Source organism: Micropterus salmoides, unplaced genomic scaffold (assembly GCF_014851395.1).
Source record: "Micropterus salmoides isolate LMB-PRFRI ecotype aquatic unplaced genomic scaffold, ASM1485139v1 Ms_hic_scaffold_4, whole genome shotgun sequence".
Classification (NCBI taxonomy): Eukaryota; Metazoa; Chordata; class Actinopteri; order Centrarchiformes; family Centrarchidae; genus Micropterus; species Micropterus salmoides.
In genome coordinates this window covers 28,628,912-28,652,703 of record NW_024043372.1, presented here as the reverse complement: position 1 = coordinate 28,652,703, position 23,792 = coordinate 28,628,912, and the positions used below count along the sequence as shown (strand labels likewise).

At 41.5% G+C, this 23,792-nt stretch overlaps 2 protein-coding genes across 3 annotated transcripts; one reads left to right on the top strand and one right to left on the bottom strand.

The window, feature by feature from the left end:
- The first annotated feature begins 797 nt into the window (after positions 1 to 797).
- aqp7 (aquaporin 7) lies at positions 798 to 23,697 on the top strand. 2 transcript variants are annotated; one of them, XM_038696327.1, is made up of 12 exons: positions 9,312 to 9,633; positions 10,155 to 10,190; positions 10,307 to 10,569; positions 10,717 to 10,817; positions 10,944 to 11,059; positions 16,353 to 16,477; positions 17,497 to 17,867; positions 18,013 to 18,231; positions 18,435 to 18,530; positions 18,656 to 18,747; positions 18,929 to 19,037; positions 23,307 to 23,697. In XM_038696327.1, exons 1-12 carry the CDS (start codon positions 9,576 to 9,578, stop codon positions 23,554 to 23,556), a joined length of 1,836 nt encoding a protein of 611 aa, XP_038552255.1. In that variant the 5' UTR covers positions 9,312 to 9,575; the 3' UTR covers positions 23,557 to 23,697. The 2 variants fall into 2 exon arrangements, with proteins under 2 accessions (XP_038552256.1, XP_038552255.1); XM_038696328.1 differs by lacking the exons at positions 9,312 to 9,633; positions 10,717 to 10,817; positions 10,944 to 11,059; ... (5 more) ...; positions 18,929 to 19,037; positions 23,307 to 23,697 and adding exons at positions 798 to 1,141; positions 1,963 to 2,089; positions 2,176 to 2,313; ... (1 more) ...; positions 4,002 to 4,219; positions 4,483 to 4,660 and having other exon boundaries at positions 10,307 to 10,469.
- Positions 6,649 to 9,313, bottom strand: tpgs2 (tubulin polyglutamylase complex subunit 2). Its single transcript, XM_038696335.1, has 7 exons — positions 9,238 to 9,313; positions 9,033 to 9,112; positions 8,862 to 8,949; positions 8,392 to 8,532; positions 8,119 to 8,232; positions 7,859 to 8,022; positions 6,649 to 7,428 (listed from the first exon to the last, which is right to left on the bottom strand). Exons 1-7 carry the CDS (start codon positions 9,311 to 9,313, stop codon positions 7,210 to 7,212), a joined length of 882 nt encoding a protein of 293 aa, XP_038552263.1. The 3' UTR covers positions 6,649 to 7,209.
- Positions 23,698 to 23,792: the final 95 nt, after the last annotated feature.

The window sequence follows — 23,792 nt, the reverse complement described above, 5'->3', positions numbered from 1 at the left end:
GACAATAAAATATGTTTAGAGGTGTAATATTTTCAAAATATAGGCCTACAGCATATGCAGCATGTCCTAACTTTAAACACAGTGTTTCCCACATATTCTTTACTTAGGCAGCCCACACAGGTATATTAACAGCTGCCACATTTGAGCATTTTGCAGAGCAGAGATGTTGTATGGTTTTATGTTACAAGACGCAGACATGGTGGAAATTTTACAAGCATATTTTACATTTTAATTGTCTTTATAGTTCTACATTTAGTGTTTAATTCATACCTCTTTATATTTCCACATGTTTTTTCATCCTTTCTCAGGTTTATTCTTTTTTATGGTACGCCCATGACTCCATAGAGCAGACCCCGAGCAAATGAAATTGAAGCATTTTTATACAGTAAATCAAAGCAGTGATTAGGTAGTATGTAAACAGTGATCCAATTCTTTCTCTGGTAAATTATAAAAGAGACATTTTTTAATTTAATGAAAACCGCCTAAATTATTAATATTTTTGTTGTGCCCTTGGAGATAAAATATATACAGTAATGTGTAAAAGCCCTTCATTACAGATGTGAATTCACAAAGAGAAACAGTTGAATTAAATTTCATGTCTTACCATTTTTTTGACAATTATAAGGGGTAATTCAACATTTCAATAAGCAGAGCAGATACTTTTCCTCATTGCAAAGTATCCTCAGATAATGCAGCGCTGTTGGGGGATGGGTCTGACTGTGTGTTTGAACCAGGAGGAGGGGTTGGGTCAATATGTGTGACACAGAGAGAGAGAGGGACACACACACAAAGAGAAAGTAAGGGAAGCAGGCAAGAAGGTCAGTTAGAAGAGGCGGAGGAAAGAGGAGAGAAATAGCCAGAAAGAGACTTGTTTATGGACTACTGTGTGACATGGGAGGCACCTCATGAATTATTCAAGAAAATCTACACTTGATCTTTATTTTTGCTAAACTTTGAAAATAAACTTAAACTAAAGAAAAGGGGATAAAGAAGAGAAGAAGAAATGAAGGACTTGGTGGAGTCAGTAGAACTCGGGGTCTCTCAGCGGAAAGGAGTTATCATAACTAAACCCAAAGTTTGGCTAAAGAATGAATATGTTCGTGTGGGATTTGCTGAATCCCTTTGCACATATGTCATGATGGTAAGAAAACATTTATTACAGAAAATGTCTAAAGCATGATATTCTGTCATAGCACTTGTAATAATGTGTGAATTGAAAATGCCATAAATAATATCCATCATTTTGGAGACAATTTCACCTTTTCGTTATGAGCTCTTCAGTCTGTTTTGAACATTGGGGCGTGCTTATCTGTAACAACCATATGCCATTAATTATTAATGTTATGTTCTTGACCCTGATAACAGGTCCCCTCTCCTAAATACAGACACAAGCACGTTCCACAATCACATGGCAGGGGTTATGGGTGGGGATTGGTGGGTTCAAGTGGGTGAACCAGGAAATCCTGTGTTACCAGAGGAATGGTCAGGCAGTGGGCCACATGGAGACAGTGGCAAAAGTCACATGGTATCTGTCAGCTGTTACAATAAACCCTATACTTAGACCCTGGAAGAAACACACACACATACAAGCACACTGAACGCATGCACAGGCATTTTGTATTTTGTATAAAGACTTAAACTTACTGGGCTTGTTCTTGGGAAACCAAACTTGCTCTTAACCTAAAATGACTTTTGTAGGAAGAACCATGCTTCCTGTTTCCTGAATGAATGGCTGTGGTTTTTCAGCGTCAGCTTACTTTGAACAGTCATACTTCACTTACACTCTGGCTGATAGACTGACTTCATTGGCACAAATCTGTTAACTGAATGACCATCTTTTTATTGTGGTTGCTAGTTTACATATCCTGATTGCTGGAATGATTTCACTTAATAAGACTGTCTAGGAGCTTCTCTTTAATCATTGTCTGTGACCTGTGCATGATTGCTTCTCTCTGTGTCCAGGTGTTTGGCCTGGGGTCTGTGGCCCAGGTAGTGACAGGACAGGGAGCATTCGGAGAGTATCTCAGCATCAACCTGGGTTTTGGACTCAGTGTTGCTATGGGGGTTCATGTTGGAGGGAAGGTCTCAGGTACAAGAGCTGACTCTTGTAAACCCTACCATTAAGAATCCTTCAGTCATCGCAAATGATCTGACATATATCTCATGCTCTATCAGGGGCTCATATGAATGCAGCAGTGACACTCACGATGTGCGCGTTTGGCCGCCTTGCGTGGAAGATGCTGCCTCTGTATGTTTTTGCACAGCTATTGGGGTCATTTCTGGCAGCGGGGACAATCTATGCTGTCTATTATGGTGAGGGCACACTCAACACCTGTATTGTTATAGAATTGTATACATTTACTTCTCCTTGCCCTTATATCATTGCTGTATTTTTATTGTCATACATAAGAATATCTGTCTTGTCAATATTGTTTCCATATGCAGAAGCCATATATGACTTTTGTGGAGGAAACCTGACTGTAACCGGTGTAAAGGCCACTGCTGGTATCTTTGCCACCTATCCTGCACCGTACCTCTCCTTGCTGGCTGGATTCATTGACCAGGTAGCTATGAAGCCGGATTGAAGGATCTCAGCTACAACCCCAATTCCAATGAAGTTGGGACGTTGTATAAAACCTAAATAAAACCAGAATACATTCATTTGCAAATCCTTTTCAACCTATATTCAATTTAATACACTACAAAGACAAGATATTTAATTTTCAAACTGATAAACTTTATTGTTTTTTGCAAATATTGACTCACTTTGAATATGATGCCCGCAACATGTTCCAAAAAAGCTGGGACAAGGGCAACAAAAGACTGGGAAAGCTGCAAGGACCAACATTGAATGCCTGTGACCTTCGATCCCTCAGCACTGCATTAAAAACTGACATCAATGTGTTCAGGATATTACCACATGGGCTCAGGAACACTTCAGAAAACCATTGTCAGTTAACACAGTTTGTCACTACATCAACAAGTGCAAGTTAAAACCCTACCATGCAAAGCGAAAGCCATATATCAACAACACCCAGAAACACTGCCGGCTTCTCTGGGCCCGAGCTCATCTGAGATGGACTGAAGCAAAGTGGAAAAGTGTGCTGTGGTCTGACGAGTCCACATTTCAAATTGTTTTTGTAAATTATGGACGTTGTGTCTTCTGGGCCAAAGAGGAAAAGGACCATCCGGATTGTTGTCAGCGCAAAGTTCAAAAGCCAGCATCTGTGATGGTATGGGGGTGTGTTAGTGCCCATGACATGGTTAACTTGCACATCTGTGAAGACACCATTAATGCTGAAAGGTACATACAGGTTTTGGAGCAACATATGCTGCCATCCAAGCAACGTCTTTTTCAGGGACGTCCCTGTTTATTTCAGCAAGACAATGCCAAGCCACATTCTGCATGTGTTACAACAGCATGGCTTCATATTAAATGAGTGTGGATACTAGACTGGCCTGCCTGCAGTCCAGACCTGTCTCCCATTGAAAATGTGTGGCGCATTATGAAGCGAAAATACGACAACGGAGACCCCGGACTGTTGACCAACGGAAGTTGTACATCAAGCAAGAATGGGAAAGAAGCTGCACCAATGAGTGTCCTCAGTTCCCAAACGCTTATTGAGTGTTGTTAAAAGGAAAGGTGATGCAACACAGTGGTAAACATGCCCCTGTCCCAGCTTTTTTGGAACGTGTTGCAGGCATCAAATTCAAAGTCAGTGAATATTTGCTAAAAACAATAAAGTTTATCAGTTTGAACATTAAATATCTTGTCTTTGTGGTGTATTCAATTGAACATAGGTTGAAAAGGATTTGCAAATCATTATATCGTTTGTATTTACGTTTTACAGAATGTCCCAACTTCATTGGAATTGGGGTTGTACAAATCACCACCAACTGACACATTCTGCATTGACCATTTTCTCTGTTGTGTAGTTTTACGCAGAGCTATCTTGACAATTGTTTCCATGTGATGTTTGTGCTGTGTTTGTGTGGGCCAGGTGATCGGCACAGCTATGCTGCTGCTGTGCCTGATGGCTCTGTCCGACCAGAAGAACAAACCGGCCGCAGCGGGCAGCGAGCCTGTCGCAGTGGGTCTCCTGGTGCTGCTCATTGGCATTTCTCTAGGCAGCAACAGCGGCTATGCTATCAACCCCACCAGAGACATCGCACCCAGGGTCTTCACTGCCATAGCAGGCTGGGGGGTTGATGTGTTCAGGTACACAGCAACGATGTATTGGCTTTTAGGGGAGGATTTGCTGTTGCTACATGTCACCTTAACTAGGGTCAGTCAAAGGCAAAACATCTGTTAATTACTAAATGACCTGTGTAGTTCTTCCACACATTTTAAGAGGGTATTACTAGTTGTTTATCATATTGCAAATGGAAGAATGCCAATTTAAACATTTATGCAAAAGTGTTTTTTCCATCTACCCCTCTACTTTTTTAGCAGCTCACAGTTATCTGTCTTTATCTGTGCAGGTCTGGAAATGGGTGGTGGTGGGTGCCCCTAGTTGCCCCTCCCATTGGAGGACTATTGGGTGCGGGTCTCTACAAAGCCTTGGTGGAAATGCACCACTCTCTCTTCTCTGAACAGGGAGAGGAGTTGGTGGAGGAGACGACTACCCCTCTGGGGAAACAGGACAACATCTGTGCTAATGTATGTGTCTGAGACCCCCAACTATGTACAGTGTATCCCTTGTAAAGCTATGTGGATATCTATAGTTGAAACATTCCATGATGAAGGGTTTAAAAAAATAGACCTAGAGTTTCTGTCCTTGTGATTGACGGCAACACATATAAAATATACATTATTAGATATTTTGAAAGGTGATGCTGGCATCTGACTTATTGTTCCTATGCATGCATACATGCATACATACATACATATCTCTCAATAATATTATCTATAAACTCTAAGAAATAAAATAGGAAGATGGCTCCTTAAAGCTTGAAGGGGCAGAAGCACAACCAAATGTTCATCTCCCCAACAATCCAGTGCACAGCAGCCTAAAGCTAAAATGTATAATATAAATGTGTCTTGATAACCAAAGTACTTAAACCAAATACTTAATCATAAATGTTTACTAAGTCTGCTCAGCAGTATTAAGAGCCCTATATGGATATTTTAAATGGATATTGTCTCTGCAAAATACTGGCAACCTCCTCGCGTCCGTTCATTGATATGGAATCACCAGAACAGATATCAGGTGATAATATAAAAATCACTAGGTTTGAAAATGTTTATGCTCGTGAAGTTTGCAGAGAAACACAGCGTCAGTGAGGCACAGCAGTGATGCGATAGCCAGCGAGTAACTTAGATCAGTGCTTCTCAAAGTGGGTCTGGGGACCCCCAGGGGTTCTTGAGTGGGTTACAGGGGGTCACCAGCAAAAAGGGGAATTATTTATTTTTGTTTTAATTCCATCCATAAGTAACACAGTGACAGAATGTATGACTATTTCGGTCATGGATTTCATAAACTTTCTGTAATAATCATCTAAAAGCAAAAATCCTTTCAGATGGGGGACCCTGGGACAAAATCTTATCAAATGGTGGTCCGTGGTCTAATTTGTGTCAGTTTAGGGTCCTTGATGTGATAAAGATTGAGAACCACTGCCTTAGATTACTGAAGCCTAGCTTGTTGGTTTAATGCCAGTCTTTGATAATGTAACATGTAACATTTCATGCATCAGATTTGCATGCACTCTTAAGTGTGGTAACGTTTGCTTCCCAAGCTCTGAGGTGGCTGTTGAGTACGTACAGCAGTTTCCATGGTGTGAAAAAATAAATTATAGGTTGCTGATTTTGGGATTCACTGCAACTCACTTTGAGAAATAAGCACTGGCCACAGGGTTTTTTGGCTAAACAGTGAGTACTAATCAAAGGGTTTTTCTGACTTATAATAAACATCTGCTGACATGTAGGTGAGCGTTTTAACATAGACCAATCAAGAGATAGAGAGACATCTCTGATGCCACATACATTTGCATTCTTTTGTCAGCCCAAGAAGAGCCTTTGAGTGTATACCAATACTCTAGATGTGATCTGCCATTTGTTTCCCTTGTCTACCTTTTGTCTTGGCAGTTAATGTTGGCTGTTGGGTTTTGGACTTGTTTGTATTTAAGAAGAGGAAATGCTGAGTTCGGGAGAGAAACCGTGCTTCCTCTCCGTGGCCATATTACATAAAGAATGATTCATCACATCTAGTTGACTCCGTATTTTTTGGGAAGGAAAAATGTCATTTTTGGAGACGAGAATGGGATTGGATGCTCCACTGATCATGCCCGAGTCCAAACCACAGGCAACATTTACCGGCAGGGAAGTCCGCCTCGCAAAACGAGAGAGGAACCCGCCTGACTTTGGACCGGGTAGTGACCAGCTGGACGCGCCAATCGACTTAAAAACGTGAGTATGATGTTTTGAATCATTCCTTGGAAAAGAAAAAAATCCTAGGTTGATGATATGTAATTCCAGTGGGTGATGGCTATCAGATAGTTCATAAAGAATGATTCATCAGATCTATTTGACTCCATATTCTTTGGGAAGGACTTATTTTCCCTGATAATGGATACTCATTATTGCGGCTCAAACATTTTCATTGAGTAATGTGATGGATTTTTTTCAGCAGAATCATGTTATCAGTCTTCCGTCATACGAGCACTTTTACTGAAACCTACACAGTATTATGTTTATTCTTTCTGTTTCCTTCAATTTTATGGAGTTATTTGTACAGTGGCAAATCAGGCCTAGAGACAATAACTACAGTTATAAATATATACAGTGTTAACAAGCCTTACTGGTCACAGCAGTGGTACAATTTATTACTACATGTCAGTATTATCTGTGCTATGTCAAAAGCACATGATCACATTTTATGAATTGGCTGCTTTAAATTAATTTTACCACTTTGTTTCACTAGTGAACACTGTTAAATGAGTCCTGGAATAATAAAGCTATTGGTGATGCAATTAGCTGGAAAGCCTAATGCGGTGGGTGGGTGGTTGGGGGGGGCACATTGCTTCCACCAGCTGGAACCACTTTAGTCTTGTGTTGGGCCAAGTAAAACCCTGTTATGCATCTATTTAGACATGCAGGATACCAAACTTAGATTTGGATTTGGTTCTCACAGGATTGCAGACTTCTCCTCTAAGTCATGTTGGTTGTAGACAGTGAAGTTGGTTGAAATATTTTTCCTTGGACGGGAACGTTCATCGCTTTGGCCCAGTGTTTTTTCCTGTATTGCCATGGATCTTGGCAGTGTTCCCTAAGCTGCACTGTGTCGACTGCTTCTTTTTGGGGACGGGTACCTTGGCTTTGCCTTTGAAGGCCCTTGTAGGATCCAGCTTGTTGAGAGAGGAATCTCCAGCAGGATCAGCTGAGCAGAGCTCATTGTTGAAAATCAGTGGCTGGTAGAGCGATGCCCACTGCTGTAGAGAGAACAGGAGGTAGAGAAATTGCAAAAATCCTACTACTTTCTTTCTTTCTGTAATCTGAATTCCCAGGAACATCTGGCACTCAATGTGTAAAGTAAAAAAAAAAAAAAAAAAAAGTGGGCAAGGACTAAAAGGACTAGTCTGCAAATATCCTGTTTCAGACGTTAAATAAAAAAAATAAAATACAACCAGTTTCATGCTTTGTGTAAGCGTCTAAAAACTCGAGTGTTGTGTCTTCTTGTTAAAGTGTTACATTCAGCATCAACACTGTAGTATATTGTAAAGGGAACAGAATGAAAAAAGTAACCTAAGTGCCTTTAAGTGTTGTTAATAATATTACAAAGTCTACAACACAAATTAATAAATTTTAACTCGACACTGTCTGGTACATTCTGAAAAACTGAAGAAAACCCCCCCCACACACCTTGGCCTGGGGGCTGGGGCCATATGGGGTGAAGGCATACTGCCACTCAGGCAGACCCAAGTGGGTGATCATCAATCGGTAGTAGGAGGTAAAGGTAGTTGTCATAAAATGCCAGCACAGCGAGCGGTCAAGGAACCAGACTTCACTCTGCTGGGCCACGACACCTGGAAAGTATAAAGACCAACACTAACTTTTTTTAGTTTAACATTGCTGTTTATAGAAATTATGAAAAGGCTAATTTGTGAATACCAACAGAACACCTGGAGTGCAGTTTTTGTAGACTAGGCACACTTTTCCATTCCCACCACAGGAATCCAGTTCGAAGAAGCGGCTTCGGGAATCAAAATGGGGTGCAGCAGGAGCATGACCCGTTCCTGGCAGATAGCGTTAATCAATCTTGTATAAATATTTACTTTCCAATCAACATTTCATTCATTAGCCTGCTTTCTAAGCATGTAAACAGACTTAATCAAACTTGACATGCTGTAATTGTTGAGATAAGCCCACATGAGGATCTGACAGGAGAGGTTTACCACTTTCTGTGTTGCTCTCCTCCCAGTCCAGGTCTGCAAGTGAGGGTGCATTGGGTAGAGAGAATAATGATAATGGTTGGAGGAGTGGGCACAGCCTGGCCACACTGTTAATCATCATGCATCCTAAGGGAACACACTCATCTGAAAGACACACACAAAAAAAAAAAAAAAAAAAAAAAATAGAGCCGTTTGCATTTACCTGTATCATATAATCTAAATAGCAGCCTTTAATTTATATGTATTCATTTACTTACAACTGCTATACATGTCAGAGGTCGCACGCCTCTGGAGCAACTAGGGGTTAAGTGTCTTGCTCAGGGACACATTGGTGGGGAGTTGAACCCCAGTCTCCCACACCAAAGGCATGCATCTTATCTACTGCGCCATCACCACCCAATTTTGAACAAATTAAGACTTTTGTGAGAATAGTTTAATTACAGACAGAACATGAAACTAATGAGGTCACCTACTGTCTAGTTTAACGCTCCAGGTTAGTGTAAATCCATCAGTTGTCAGATAGAAATCTCGCAGGTCCTCTGGCAAAATACACGCGTTTTTCTAATGAAGAAATACAGCAGGGTCATATGACAACAATGTACAACCAGACCAATCTTGATGTATTTAAGGTGTCCATCTTTCACCTGTTCCCATGAGAGCAGGCTCCTCTTCTCTGCAGGCTCCCTCTCTGCAAAACGCACATCGACCACACCAGGCATGTTCTCTAGGACAACAGGGACAAATTCATAGACTGCATTAACTGCCCAGTAGGACATCAATATGTTTGCTAGCTAACCTGAACGTTGACGTTAGTTGCTAGTTTCAGTGCAAAAAAAACATGATACACACCGAGTATTCGAGTAATACCAAGCGTCAGTCTCTCAGCAACACCTTTAAATGCCAAGCTTTCTTTTGTCTCTTCCATTTGGAAGGTCGCAATCACAAGTTTGTACAAAACCCAGGGAGCATCCTCTGCAGCTATCTCTCCTGTATAGATCACCTCTCTCAGATTGGCAACACACACAGGAAACGGCAAGTACAGCTTTAGCGCACAATTGACACATATTTAAGCCAATAGAAAGCCTCCCTCTCCCAGACTAGCCAATTGGCGACTCAGTTGTAAAAGAAAGGCGGGACCGCAATTACCTAGCAACGCTTGGCTCTATGGTGGTGGCGGTTGTTTCAACATGGCGGCGGCAGCAGCAAAAAGAAGTGGACACTGTGGGATATTTTGGATGAATGGCGGTATGCTTACTTTTGTTAAACTACATTATATTCCTTGCCCATTACCCATTCATACATGTCTTAAAATAAGTTACAAACTTTTTCGAAAGAGTCTCACAGATGTTACTTATGTGTTAATGCTGCAAAGTTAGTGTTTCTGAGGAAGTGAGAGCTAAGTTCAGCATTAAGTTAGTCAGCTAGCTCACGTATTGTTAATTTAACGTTAACATAAACTATTTTAAGTAACGTGAATGTATCTATTTTATATTGAAACTCGGTGGTAAAATGATTAATGCTTGCTGTCACTATCAGTCAACCATGTTAGGTTTCCTAATGCTAACTAACTGAGCTCAACGTAACTAATACATAACTTAGGCCACCTGCAGTAAATACCGAGCTAACTTACGTGACTGCAAGAGTTTGTTGCCCAAGAATAGGAAGAGAGTGAAGTAACGTTATTGTTTTAACCGTTAGCGTTAGATAGCTAGTTTGACTGAAAGGTAATTAAGTCTCTGTCTTCTCTTTGCCTTTTTTTCACATAGTGTCAGATGAGGAACAGCCCTTGGTGTTTGTTCCCGGTGAGTCTCACTTACATTATTTGGACAATTTCTGAACACAGTGGGAGCGATTGTATGTAACTTAACTCATGTGCACATGGCATCATCTTATTTTGTCTTCCCACAAACTGTCTCAGGGGTGGAAGGTGATGTGACGACTCAGACTCCTTTTAATTTGGCACCAGGCAGCACCAGTACATCCAGTAAAAGAGGTACCAAGGTGCGAGCTAGAAGTAGCTCTGACTGCAATGAGACCACACTAAAGAAAGGTGGCAAGAAACACCGCCACTTACGAAGTGAGTGCTCTGGGATTTATACCAAGGAAAAAGTGTCAGTCCATCACAGTGCTACAGAGCACACCCTCTCTCCACCGTCTGATACTTTTCACCCCGCAATACAGGTAAACCATTGTTTTATGTGGGCTATTTTTCTCTTTCCTCCATGGATATAAAATGAAATTATTGAATATGGATAATCCAAAAACAAGCTATTTTGTTATTAGCTTCTGTTAATATCTTCTGATACTTGCTAAACATTCTTTGCACAGGTAATCTCTGAGACTAGCAGAGCTAAGAGCCAGGTCTGTTTGAAGGATCTCTGTCCTGAAGATAAGCGCCGGATTGCAAACCTCATCGAAGAACTAGCCAGGTAGCCAGCAGTATATGCCACTGATCTGTATGTCAGTGTTAAAGTTCATATGAAACTTTTATCCCTCTTGGAAAACATAATGTAGACCACCTATCCTTTGTAACGCTGTTATTCCCTGTTCTCCAGAGTGAATGAGGAGAAAGAGGAGTCAGTGCAACGCCTCAAAGATGAACAGGAAAATTTTGAGTGCAAGATCCAGCAGCTGGAGGAACAGAACCTGGTCATAGCACAGGAAAGAGAGAGTATCCTTTCAAAATAAATGAACAAACAAAAACATAGCAGTGAGTTAGACTGTCTTATGAGGTCATTTGCAGTATTTGTTTTTTTAATGAAACAGTAGGGTATTTAATGTGCTGTGGCAAATAGCATTACTGGGTCATAGTAGAGCGGTGAATAAATACACTTGCCCCACAGTGGTTTAAATCCCTGGTGCTCTTCATTAGTTGCTTTGAGTAGTATTGGCTATGTTTAATAGTATTAAACAGCAGGGACCAAACAACAGCATGCAAAATAGCAAAATAAACTAGAATATGGCTTGAGCTTATTTCTAAAATTGCACTGTATTTACATTGCATGTCCTAGTTTAAACACTAGATGTCGCTGTCATCTTAGAGGTGTTGCCAGTTTTAACAAATACTTGACCTACAATGATGGATTACTAGTCTGAAAACATTTACCTTTGTTGATTAAACATGGCGAAACTGAAAAGACGCAATTTGGCCTGTGACTTCTAATAACTTTCTGTATATGGCCCACAATCAAAAAAGTTTGGCACTGGAACACTACGCTACTGCAAGATGTGGTGCACTTTTGAGGTCCCTTGATGGTTTTATCAGTTGGTAACTGTTACCAAGAGGTTTTTATAAGGGATGCTAAAATTCCTCAATAAGATGCACTTAGCACCCTGCTTTGAAATTGTACTTATAGTGCAACAGTAGAGTATGGTGATGCAGTTTCAAATATTTAATAAAAATTGGTGCAAAAAGGTATGACATGGAACATAAACCCCAAGTTTAAATTTACCTTAAAGGGGGCACTAATCAGTAAAATCATCCACTGTATTATTTGGTTAGAAGAAAACCTTTTTGCCCAGCTTTCCATGTAAACTGTACTTAAAGTTACTCAAATTATTTATTGCTGTCTCTATGGTTCCTTTGCTCTGTGCTCTTTCTTAAGAAAGTCTGCAGGGGGCAGTGTTGTCTTAGGTAAAGCCATGTGATGTTTGGCTAACACCCTTCAATTTGTTACAAAAGACAGAAAAATAGAGCAGATTCATTTAAATGATGTGATGCCTGCTGCAGTTGTCTTTTGCAAATGCTTCTACATTATCCGCTGTTGTGTACAGAATCAATTTCATGGTTGGAGCCATGGCCCAAACCATCTAAATCATCTTATCATCCAAAGATGAATTTTGATATGAGAAGACTACAGCTAACTACACCGTATGCTTTCACCACTGTGTGTTTTTTGTAACCCTCCTTGAATGTTTAATGTTAACTGTAGAATATCTCTAAGTTCCTTCATGCAAAGTGAGACCTGGTGGGTCACGAACAGATTCATGATTGTCTAGCATGAGGTTAGCTAGAGTGATAGTGAGTTGTTTATTGAACCCCACAAGCCACCTACTGTCATCATAACAATTCTGCTCAGGTCAAACAAAAGCCTGGCCAGCAGTCAATTTAGGTTAACAACACTGCGAAATATGAAGAGTAATTGACCCAGCTGGTAAATTGCACGGTTGGCAACGGCAGCGGGGAAAATTAGGAAAGCACAACTCAATTAAAGGCACTTTGGCTCGGAGACTTGGCATTTACACCAAACTTCTAAACTCCATTAAAAAGGTATTTGAGAGGAAAAAGTGTTCGGATCCAAGCACCTCAGGGGGGATAACGTAGTCTCTAAAGTGCGTGCAAGAGTCATGAAGGCTCCTCTCAGGCAGAAGGTTCCGGCACTTCTCGGAAAGGTTAAGGAGACACCAAAGGCAAACACACAGAATGAGAGTCTTGTCAAGTCTAATTCCATTACGCCTCAGCTTATCTTATCTAACCAAGAGTCAGTGTTGTTAGGGGTATAAAGAATGTTGGGCTATACCTTAGCCCCAAGCCACATAGGATGAGAGGGAAAAAGTACCCTTGATATTTGGGGGGTTCAGCTGACATTTGAAACTGACTGGCACACAAGGACTGTATTTGTGTTTCAGATACGAAGGATGCCTTTTGTACTTCAAGGCATGTTGGCATGGGCAGAAGTCAAGGTGGCGTTACTAACACGGTGCAACGTTCTAGCTGTTGTATCCAGGACAAGGCACAGCAGGTGCTACAGCTAATGCCATTTATTGAGTTGAAACAATTTGAGAGAATCTTGAGGCCATGAAGAGAGGAGAAAAACAGCCCTGTTAGGATATGTCATTGACAACTACTACATGTTGTGATAGAGGTTTGCCAGAGCTAAAGCCTTTTAAAGCCTCTCAAGTTTTGGATGGATGACATTTACAATGTGGAAATCTGGCATTATCAAGTGTGCTTTTTGTGGTAAGTGTGCATTAGAAGATTTAGGAGAATTCTTAGCTCTTTGTTTTCTGGCAGATTAAGCCTCTAATATTTCTTGATGTCAAGCTCTGTGGACATTGTTAGGATTTGGTCTAGGTGTTTTGGATCTCTCCTTTTATTCTAGGAAGGAGTGATGCGGTTGAAGCCATGTGCTGTGTAAGGTCTGCTCGATTTATTAGAGGTGTCAAAAATCAAATTAAACTAAATTCCGTTTTTTATTGAAGGTCCACCTAACTACTATTGACACAGCTAAGAAATATATGCAAGCCCTCCAATCTGCAGAATGAAAGTCTGTATCAATGACGAGATTGCGTTTGAAGCTAAAGTTTAGCCTTGTAAATACATTTACAAACTGTAAACTGCTGCCTTGGTGTAAATTCCATATAATTGTTGACTGAATCAGTTTAAATGCTTAATTGAATATAATAAAATCAAACTGAACTAATAGTGGGCTCAGTGAGAAATTAATAATGCATAATGCATTGAATGTTTGCTAAAAGACTCAAAATTGAATGGGGTTGTTGTTGGCACACCTTTACTATGTATTGTGTGAATTGTTGGGTTTGTGAATTGTGAGTTTATGCCTGGTAGGTGTGCAGTTGACATATTCCATAGACAGATTATTTGTACAGATGTCTTTGTGTAATGATTCAGCAAGACGCAACTTAGTTTGTGCCTGTAAAACTGGTATTTGTGATCATAGCAAAGAAAATGGCTGAGAATACACTTGTTGGTTGGCTGTACGTTTGCTCTTGGAATGTTAAAATAATTTAAAATCATTGTTAGCTGACGTGGGGAGTTACTTATTTGGTTTATTGGGTGACTTGCACTCATGTCTCTTCTCCAGCTTCAGTAGTACTGAAGCAGTTATGTAAACTGTCTTCTTCTATTAATTCCCCGTCATTGCTTCCTTACAAACACATTCATACTCATCGGTCTCCGCCCCGTTTCTCTCACATTCCTGCTCAGGCTCAATCTATTTGGCACAGTGTGCTAAAGCAGGCTTTAAAATATTCCCCCCTCCTGTGCAAATTTGTTCCACCTTGAAGTGGATTTCATTATTTCATTTGAGCCTCGGCCTGACAGGGAAGTGAATCATTTTGACAGGCCCTGTCTGAAGCCTCTTCAGCCCAAGCCCTTGATTCTGAGTATTTTTGGAGCAGGGGGGAGGAGTAAGTCATTGTTGGCACTTTGCAGCTCTGATGTAAACTAGGGGCTTGCTGATTGCTTGGCCCCCATTGGCTGATGTCCAAGGCTGTGAAGATAGCACGTTTAGCGTGGCGACGGGCAGAGAGGTGGAATCTTATCAGTGTCGCTCCACTCAGTTCAGATTACCTAGCGCTCGCTGTCCAGTGACTGCGTCCGTCTGTCAACACATTAACACACGCTACCTTCATTTATGTCACTGGGCGCTAGAATGCTTCCCTGTTGGTACGATATCACAGATGGACTTTATGTGTGTGTTTCGGTTTGTGGGTACCCACCAAACTCGATTTGTGTTCCAGTGTTCTGTACTGTGTATTTCTGTCTATTAGGTTACATTTGTTTAGGCATGAGAAATCATGTGGAAATGGTGCGAATCAGGTGAAATATGAACGGCATGAATTTTTGAATTGAATTTTTGACATAACACAAAACTCTCTATCTTGGACTGAGGAAAAGTGTATCTGTTTAAAGATATTCAGTATCTCCCCTTCAGGACCCTTATTCATACTGCATAAGTAGACCTACCATCACAGGTTTACATGATGTGATGTCCTTGCGATGTCCTTAAGCTTTCCACGCAGAACTACTTCCATGGACATTATCAGTGCAGCAGTAGAGGAGCCTTAGTTAGATGGAGGGTTTCCTCTCATTTTCCCAGTGTTATGTGGAAGCTGCTGCATTGCATTTGTCTGGTGTCTGGTCCTCAATTCAAAGTCGTCCCCGCTCTCTTCTCTTTCCCTCTGTTTCATTTCCGCAGTCTGATTGAAGTCTTCTAACAACCAAAGTGTTTTGTTATGGAGTGTTCCGCCAACCATTCCTTCAATAAGACTTTACTTTGAACTTTGATTTTCTCTTTTAGTGGGGGGCTGCTTCTTTATTTTTCAAACAGATGCTGGAAAACTCATCAGCTGGGGGAGTAGGGCCACCATCATGAAAAGCCTGGAGGGACACACTTTAAGGTCATCTTAGGTTCGGAGTGTGTGCACTACTTTACCGCTTTATTGTAGTGTTTGCGTGTGGGCTGTTTACAGTGCAGGTGGGGAATTTGTGCTCTCATGTCTCACTGTGTTTGTGTGTACTAGACAGAGTCAGAGCGAAGTTGATTATTGAATGTGTGTGTGTGTGTGTGTGTGTGTGTGTCTGTGTGTAGTCTCTCCATTCTCATGCTCATTATCTTTGTATGTGCTGGTGTGGTGTGGTGCTGCCACTGTCATTAGTGGGCTCCTGAGGCGCAGCAGTGGTTCCGCTCCAGATTAGTTTTCTTGTGTCTGCCAGCTCTCTGTCTGGCAGATAGCCTGGCGCGGCACTGCCCAGCTCAGCTCAACACAGCTTGGCCCGACCCAGATGGTGAAAGCTCTGTGCCACAACAACAACTTTGATTTTGCTGGCCTCTTCTCCCCTTCTGTTTTCAACTTCACCGTTCTCTCTACTTTTCTGGTCCAATGTGTAATTGATTGCAGAAACAAGGGTCTAATTCACATTGTCAATTGAAATCCAGCTCTGTCTTTTTTTTTTAGCAAAGTAACCTTCCTATTAGAGCCACATATGATTTTACTTTTAGAAGTTATGTTGGCATAACTTAGTTCGTATAGATTTAATCTTTACTTTGTAAAGCAATTTCCTTTTCAAAATAGTAAGTCTGCATCTCTTTCAGCCACACAGTTTCATGAGACCCCCAGTCTACTTTTTCTCAGCTGCTTTAATGTTCTACGTTCTGTTCTGTTGTGTCCAGTTTACTTGTTGTTTAACTGTGTTAGTTACTTAACCCTTGGTCCGCCAGGCCTGCAGCAGCAGTACAGAGAGTGCCAGGAGCTGCTTGGGCTCTACCAACAATACCTTTCTCAGCAGCAGGCAAAACTTAACCAGTCCATTGCTCAGCTCAGCCAGGCACCAGCCCACAGCAAGGTATGGTATGGGAGAGTGTGTGTTAGGTTCTAAATACATGTGTGTGTGTCCCATCCACTGTGGCATGATGGGCCTGCTCCTATCCAGTGGAAACGCAAGCAGCAGCACTATTGTCCCATGGTCAAGTGCCATAATAATTCATAGAAAATCACTATAGAAGTCCACTTCAGTCACTAGTTCAATATAACTACAGCATGGAGAAAACTCTCTCAAGGTGACACTTCAGGAACGAAGACGCCTCTCTGGCTTCAGCCTCTGTAAGAATAGATGACTTGGCCAACCTCATTGTCCCGCGGTGGCTCTGAATAATGTGTGTTTGCCTGCTCTCTGACCCTCAGCAAATTAGTCACATTCTCTTCCCCCAGTCAACTATAAGATGGGCTTTCCTCCTTATGTTTATCTCATAATGTTACTGACCTTGGCTTACCTGCCAGTAATACTCAGTTGAAAATTGTCCTCTAAATTGTGTGGCCACTGTCCAACTTACAGTTTTGAAGGATGATTTGCATTTGTACTGCTGTAATAGCCAGCTCTACTCTAACACCATGTCTATACAAGCTGCGTGGTGAAAGCAGCATGTTCTCGGAGCAGCAGCAGCAGCAGCTTGAGTCCTCTGTCAGTGTCTACACAGGATGTGCTCAGGCACAGCACTGCTGTGTACGTCATCCGCGTTTTGGCAGCGCTCTCGGTCCTAAACACAATCCCTGTAGTTACAGGCATAATATGTAAGAAAGTAGACTAAACTAAAACGATGATTCAGGTTGAGGTAACCAACACAAAGGGCAAGTGATTCGTGAGGTCTTGTGGAGCAGCTCCACAAGCTGCAAGCACATGGGGGAAGCTTTTACTTGCACATTGCAACATGAGTAAATTAGGCTGGTTAGTGACTCAATTTGTAGCCCAGCTCCATATTGGGTTTTATGGAGCAGTCTAACGTTTTTGGCTGAAATACTTGAATTTTTCAGAGGCTTCCTAAATTGGTCAAAAAGCATTAATTGTCCTCTTTGTTCTCTGTCCAGGTGCTCAGTAGTGAGGAAGCCCCCAGCAGAACCTCTACTAGCAGAGCTAATGGCTCACTCTATGATGGCTCGTACCTCTGCCTTGCTGCTACTCGAGCAGGGCAGCCTCAAGTGCACAGGAGTGGTGTTGGAGAAAGAGGAGCAGTACAAACCTGTAGAAACCCCGCCTCTTCTTCCTGTGATGCTGAATTCAGTCCAGTTAATGGGCTGATCAAACAGCAGAAGAATCAGAAAAGTGAGTGCAGGGAGCAGCTCTCAGAGTCCTCCCACAGATGTGAGCACTGTGGTAAAGACACTGGCTATGGAACACAGCAATGGAGAAGTGATAATGGCTCACGTCTTGAGACCTTTAACCAACATGAGCTCCAAAGGTAATGTAGAACTCTATCCAGTTATGATGTATCATCCTCCATGATAACATTACTTTCCTGTAGTTTTAATCAACTTTTTTTTTTTTTCAAGACACAAGAACAATGTTAAAATATTAAGCAAATGGAAATGTGTACTTACATCCAGGCTCCACAGTGGGAATGCCGTTGGCTCAGAGGCCAAGGAAGCCCTGACCAGGCCTCTGCTGGGTCACGAGGACTGGGAGGAGAAGAGGCACCAGCTACTGCTGCAGAAGATGCAGTTGGAGATGGAGAGAGAGAGGCTGCAGGCACGGCTGGCTGAGCAGGAGGAGAGGCTCAACAGACAGAATCAGCAGTTACGCCAGTCGCGTCTGGATTACAGCAGGTATAATACAGAAGCCAAAGAGAAATGAATCATATCTGGTAACATTGCTAGCTAACATTTGGCAGTTGATAATGACTTCTTATAGATACTAGCTAGACAGATATTCAAGAAGTAACTACCTATCAATGTTTGTCCCTTTTTGTTTTCTTGTGTCCCTGTGCTGGCAGAACCTCAGTGCATTTTCCTTTTATCCTCCTGTTTAGGTTTCAACAAGCTACTCAATCTGATCTCAGCAGCTCAAACACTAGAAACGGAGATCGACAGCCTGAGGGTCCCTCCCACCAAGATTTATCCTCCAGGTAAACCAAATAGACCGACTGGTAGACAGACACTTCATGTCAACTACACATATACATACACAAATATATATTCAAGTCACACACTCACGAAAGCAATCTTAGCATATGGTGTCTGTGGTCTACAGTGTATGTGAAGAAGCAGAAGTTCTTCCTGCAGGACAAAGCATGCATGAAAAACGCTCACAAACCATACCTGCTCTTCTGAACAACGGCAATGGTAAGCTTGTACTTGCTAGTGTACTCGTAGAGGAACATAAAACATCATACTCAAGCCTGTCAACAATTTGATTTTCTTCAAATAGTGTTTATTCTAGTTAGTACATTCAGATGTATGTAAAACTTTGATAAAGAGCTGTATAGCATGATTTATTGAACTGTTGTCTTGCATTACTCAACAGAGGCCTTAGAGGGGTCCAGAAAGGACATGGCCACATCTCCTGCTAAGTCTGCTGCAAGCTTGAGTAGGCCCACCTCAGTGTCTGTGATGCAAAAGACCCCTGAGGCCAGGTAACACATTTTTACTGGACATCGCTGAAGCATTTAATAAAGATTTACCATTTATTTTAATATTTTTTTAGGTAAATTAAGCATTGCTGTGCTATTTATTATGCTGGATAAACAGCAGGACTACAGGAAACATGGAAGTATTAGCTAACCTAGTAGACTTAGTTCTCAGAAGAACAGCATGTGTAGTTAAATTAATCTGAGCCAAAAAGAGTAGATTGCTCATTGAACAACAATGGAAAAACAGCACAGTTAAACACTTGAAGGATGCAGTATCAAAAATGTACGGATCTTTTCTCTGTGCTTATTTGAAATTCCAAATAGGGCTTTCTTCAGGAGTGAGTGGGGCTTCTCTGCTAAAGGAGTGTTTTTATTTATTTTTTATTTTTCTGTGGGATTTTGCTGGCTGTTGGGCTGCAGTATTTTATTTGTTCTCTATGACCTCTTTAAGGCAATTGATGTTTTTTCCTCTGGTTGTCAAGAAATGTTAATGATGTTGAAACACATAAATACAGGACATAGTATAAAATTTTAATCTTGACACTTTGCCTGGGCTTGCACTCGTTGTGGTGTTAGAGGCTAAATTATGTCTTTTCTTAGTCTAGCTAACTTCTCGAGCTGTGAGAAGCTAAATGAAGCTTTTTACTGGGCTAGCTAGTGCTGTGGCCAGCCTGTCAGGAGACATGCTGCGTTCCATTAGTCGGCCTAGCAGGGACCCTGCAGCAGGTGTAATTGAACAGACTTCTGGATGCACACACTGGCCTCCCTTCCCTCTCTGCCACAGTAATGAGACAGAAAGCAAGAGTGAAGGAGAGATGTTAAAAGTGTGTTTGAGGGTGAGTGAGCGGTAAGAGCATCGGATAAAGTGAGAAATGGGAAGCGAGGAAAGTTAGAGCAGGTTGAGATGGATAGAAATGGTGAGAAAGACGTAAGAAGGGAGAGGGGTTTGGACGTCAGCAATGAATCACTGACTGCAGGCATCAGAATTTCCTAAAAAGGAAAGTGCATTCATTGCTTTTTTTCTGACACCCTTACACAGAATGGTAATTAACTTGACTGTGTGTATGTCTTCTTTGTGTTGCGTGTTTCATAATGTTTTGTAAAAGAGGTGGTTTATAGGAGATACAGTATCTTTAAGGCAGCGTACTCCCACTTATCGTAAACAATAATAATTCTTCAAAACAGCTCAAAGTTTAAAACTTCTGATAAGTAACTCTTAAACAAAGCAGTGCATGGTCTAAGTTGAACTGTGAGCTCTAGCAGATGCCCATTAGCTCCAGCAGGGGACCCGGGCTATCTGATCTTATTACCATCCATTTACACCTCCAAAGCCTATTAAAAACTAGTTGGACTTTATTTTACTACCAGTAATGAGGAAGTCTGTCTCTCAGATGCCTTTTGTGGTTAACATATGTTTTCATGTGCATCTCTTCAGATAATTATAATCCTTTGATAATCCACTGATTTTGGATTAGACATGTCTTTTTCTCAGCTAGTGTCCAAAACATCTGTGCATAAAAATAGTGACAAAGGATAAACTAAATACATTGCAGTGAATGAGATGAAGCCAAATCTGTATGTTTTGGTTCTTAGATCATTTTAGATCAGTTTGGAAAAGATTAACAGCAACCAGTGCCCTTCTCCGAGCTCCTTGACTTTTGTTAGCAATGATATCAGGGTTGTAGCTATTTTTTAGGAAAAAGTTGTATAAGCATGAACTGCTGCCAATGTGTAATATATAATACAAAAAACACTGTAGTGGCTATCATGATGAAGCAGCTTCCTTTAGTAAAGAAAAAGCTATCGTACTGTATGATTTGGCATGTCACCTGAACTCCCCTTTTTACTTGGTAATAACGTGTGACCATCGAGTCTTAACCAATTCAATCTTGATGTGCAAATTGCAAAACCAAGCTGGGGTTAACATTAAGTGACCTTCTTAATCCTTTCACGAATCCTGTGCTAGTTACTAACGAGACAGTTCCAGCACACCCCGCCCATCTCATCTCCATCCTTCCATCCATTGCCCGCTTGCTATTGATTGGTTGGGAAATTGACATGCGGGATATACGCAGTGGCCATTATAGGTTTTTTATCTTACTGTTTGGACTGCAAATGAAAAGGGGCGCCGGGGCGAGACGGCTATCTTTAATGAAAGAGAGGAGCCAAATAAGCAGTGAAAGTTACGAGTGGGGAAGAAGGTGGTGGGGAGCATAGGCAGAGGAGTTTTGCTGCTGGAAAGGAAACAAATGGTATTGGAGCACTGGGAGAATGAGGCCCAGTGGTTTTTATTACACTGAGAATTCTACAGTTCGATATATGTTCAAAGGACTTAGAAAGTATTTGAAGGCAGAGTACTTAACCACTGTTTCAGAGTAGTTAGAAGACCTTTTTGATTTTTACACAAAGGCTTATAGATAAAAAGAATTTTATTTGTCACTGAAGAGCGTCATATCAATACAGTGTTGTCAGAATCAACTTTCTGCAGTTATGTTTTACTCCCTAAGGCTTCTTTCTGTTCTGCTGACAGGCACTGAAGATTGAGAAGTATTTAACAGTGCTTTAATGTTGGGAATGCAGCGTCTCTAGATGCTGTCAAAATGACCCAACATCCCAGGCCAAAGCTTTTCTTTTTTAACAATGACAGAAGCTCATGTTCCTTCTACTGTTGTCCATGCATTTCTCTGCATGAACGTAGCAGTAAAATAGATTTTCCAGGACTCCCTTGGGGGATTTTAATATCGAGCAGCAACTCACAACTTTACCTCACACAAACTGGAGCCAAGAAATGAAGTTCATTGTTGCCCCCTCACAAAATCCATCGGCATTCTCTCTATCCCTCATGCAATATCTGTGCCACCGTCCCCCCTCCTCACCTTACCCACTACCATTCCCTTCATTGCTGCCCCAACTGTACCCCTACCCCCCACACTCCCCTTGTTATAGATTGTGACCGCCGGTAAGTGATGCATTATTCATTACCAACATGTCGTTTGTTGATGGATGGCTGTTTGAGAGCTCTGTCCGTTAAATAAATCAACAAATAAAAATGCAAATTCTCACATTTCGAGAGAAGGCACCCAGCCAAAGTCCCTCCCCCACATTCCCTTTCTGCCTTCCTCTCTATCCACAAAGCTGCGCTCACTTCCAGTCTCTCTTACAAGCAGGCACACATGCACACGCACTGTCGCTCATGCTCTCTCTCCCTTTCTCCTTTGCTGTTGACAGGCAGACCAAATGAGGAAGACAGATTTACTTACTTGAGCCTCACTCTCTTTTTTTCATCAGTTATCATCCCTCAGCCGACTTAACCCTCATTCGCTTTCTCTCCCTCATGCTCAAACATGCATACATTAGTTCATGTTGCTAAAGCAAAATATAACCTTTCAGAGCTTTTCAGCTACTGGCATATGCTGCCTCAAGTTAGTGTGAAAACGCGACATATCAAGGCCTATAGTTACGTGTGGAGGAACACAAATGAGCCCTGATTGGAAGTTCCACCAGTGTGTCTGTCTGCTGACCACCCACACGCATATCAACAAGTACACGCCAAAGATCGCCCTTACCTGGGAGAGCTGTGTGCGGAGCCGCGCGATGCAAATCGATGCAGCTTTAAACGAGCAGAGAATTATGTTAGCAACATCAGTGGAGCGTGCTTTAAAGAATTCATGTTTTGTATCTGGAATGGCCGTCGTTCGACTGTGTATACACTGAATAATTTATCAAGCCAGCCAGACTGAGGGATTGAATCTCTATTAGCTTAATCTCCCCCGTTTTGGTTTATTTATTTCACTGCACATTCCCTCATTTCTATTCCAGGGGAGAAAGCACTGGGTTTTCTATCCCTCCTCTTTTTTTTTTTTTTTTTTTTTTCTCTCACACCTGCAAGAAACTGTTTTTCAGCTGGGACGCCCCAGTGGTTTTGACTTGTTAACGCTGCCTGCTAGGGTTCAGTAGACTTCAGTAAGAAAGATTTTGTTAACACGTCGAAGAGAGATTTGCTTTTATATTGTCAAAGCATCAGGCCTCAATTAGACTTTGGTCTTGTCTGCTTAACATAAAGTGCACGCTTGTAACTGGCGGCCTTTGTGTACAATCAAACAGCACGAGGATACTCATTTACAACATTGCCTGTCTACAGGTGTCCGCTGGCTTCTGGATTATAAATGTAGCAATGCAACCTTTGAAAGAAGCAGTGGTCACATGTGGATAAAACAAACTGAATTTAATCAAACAACAAAAACCTCCCCAAAGTTTTACTTGTTTTTTCAGGTTGGACTTTTCTGTGGTTGAATTATTGGATATCTTTACTCCTGTCTCTGCACCTGAGCTAAGCAAGCCGTTTGCTCGAAGACCCAAAACGTCCCAATGTAGGTCTGCTCTCGCTGGCCCCAAACCAGTGGCAGATCCCTGCCTACCCCTGCTAGGTTGTGTCCTCAGTATACCCAGCAGGACCTGGAAGAAAGCCAAATACTGGAGGATATTTTCTTCATTTGCTGACAAGGAAGAAAATGGGGAGTGAAAAACAAAAATGAGTCACTTGATATTCACCTGTTTGGTCTTGACCTTTTTAATGTCTTACATTTAATTGACATTCTAAATCTGAGTTATCATGATGTTGTACTGTGGTTTTACTACAAATAAACATATTTATTTAGAATTGGTTATGCTTCTAGTTTGTGATTGATACCTTACATCATCATGACACCCAGTTGTTCACTGAGAATCTGTGAGTTTGATTAACATGTCCAAAATGAA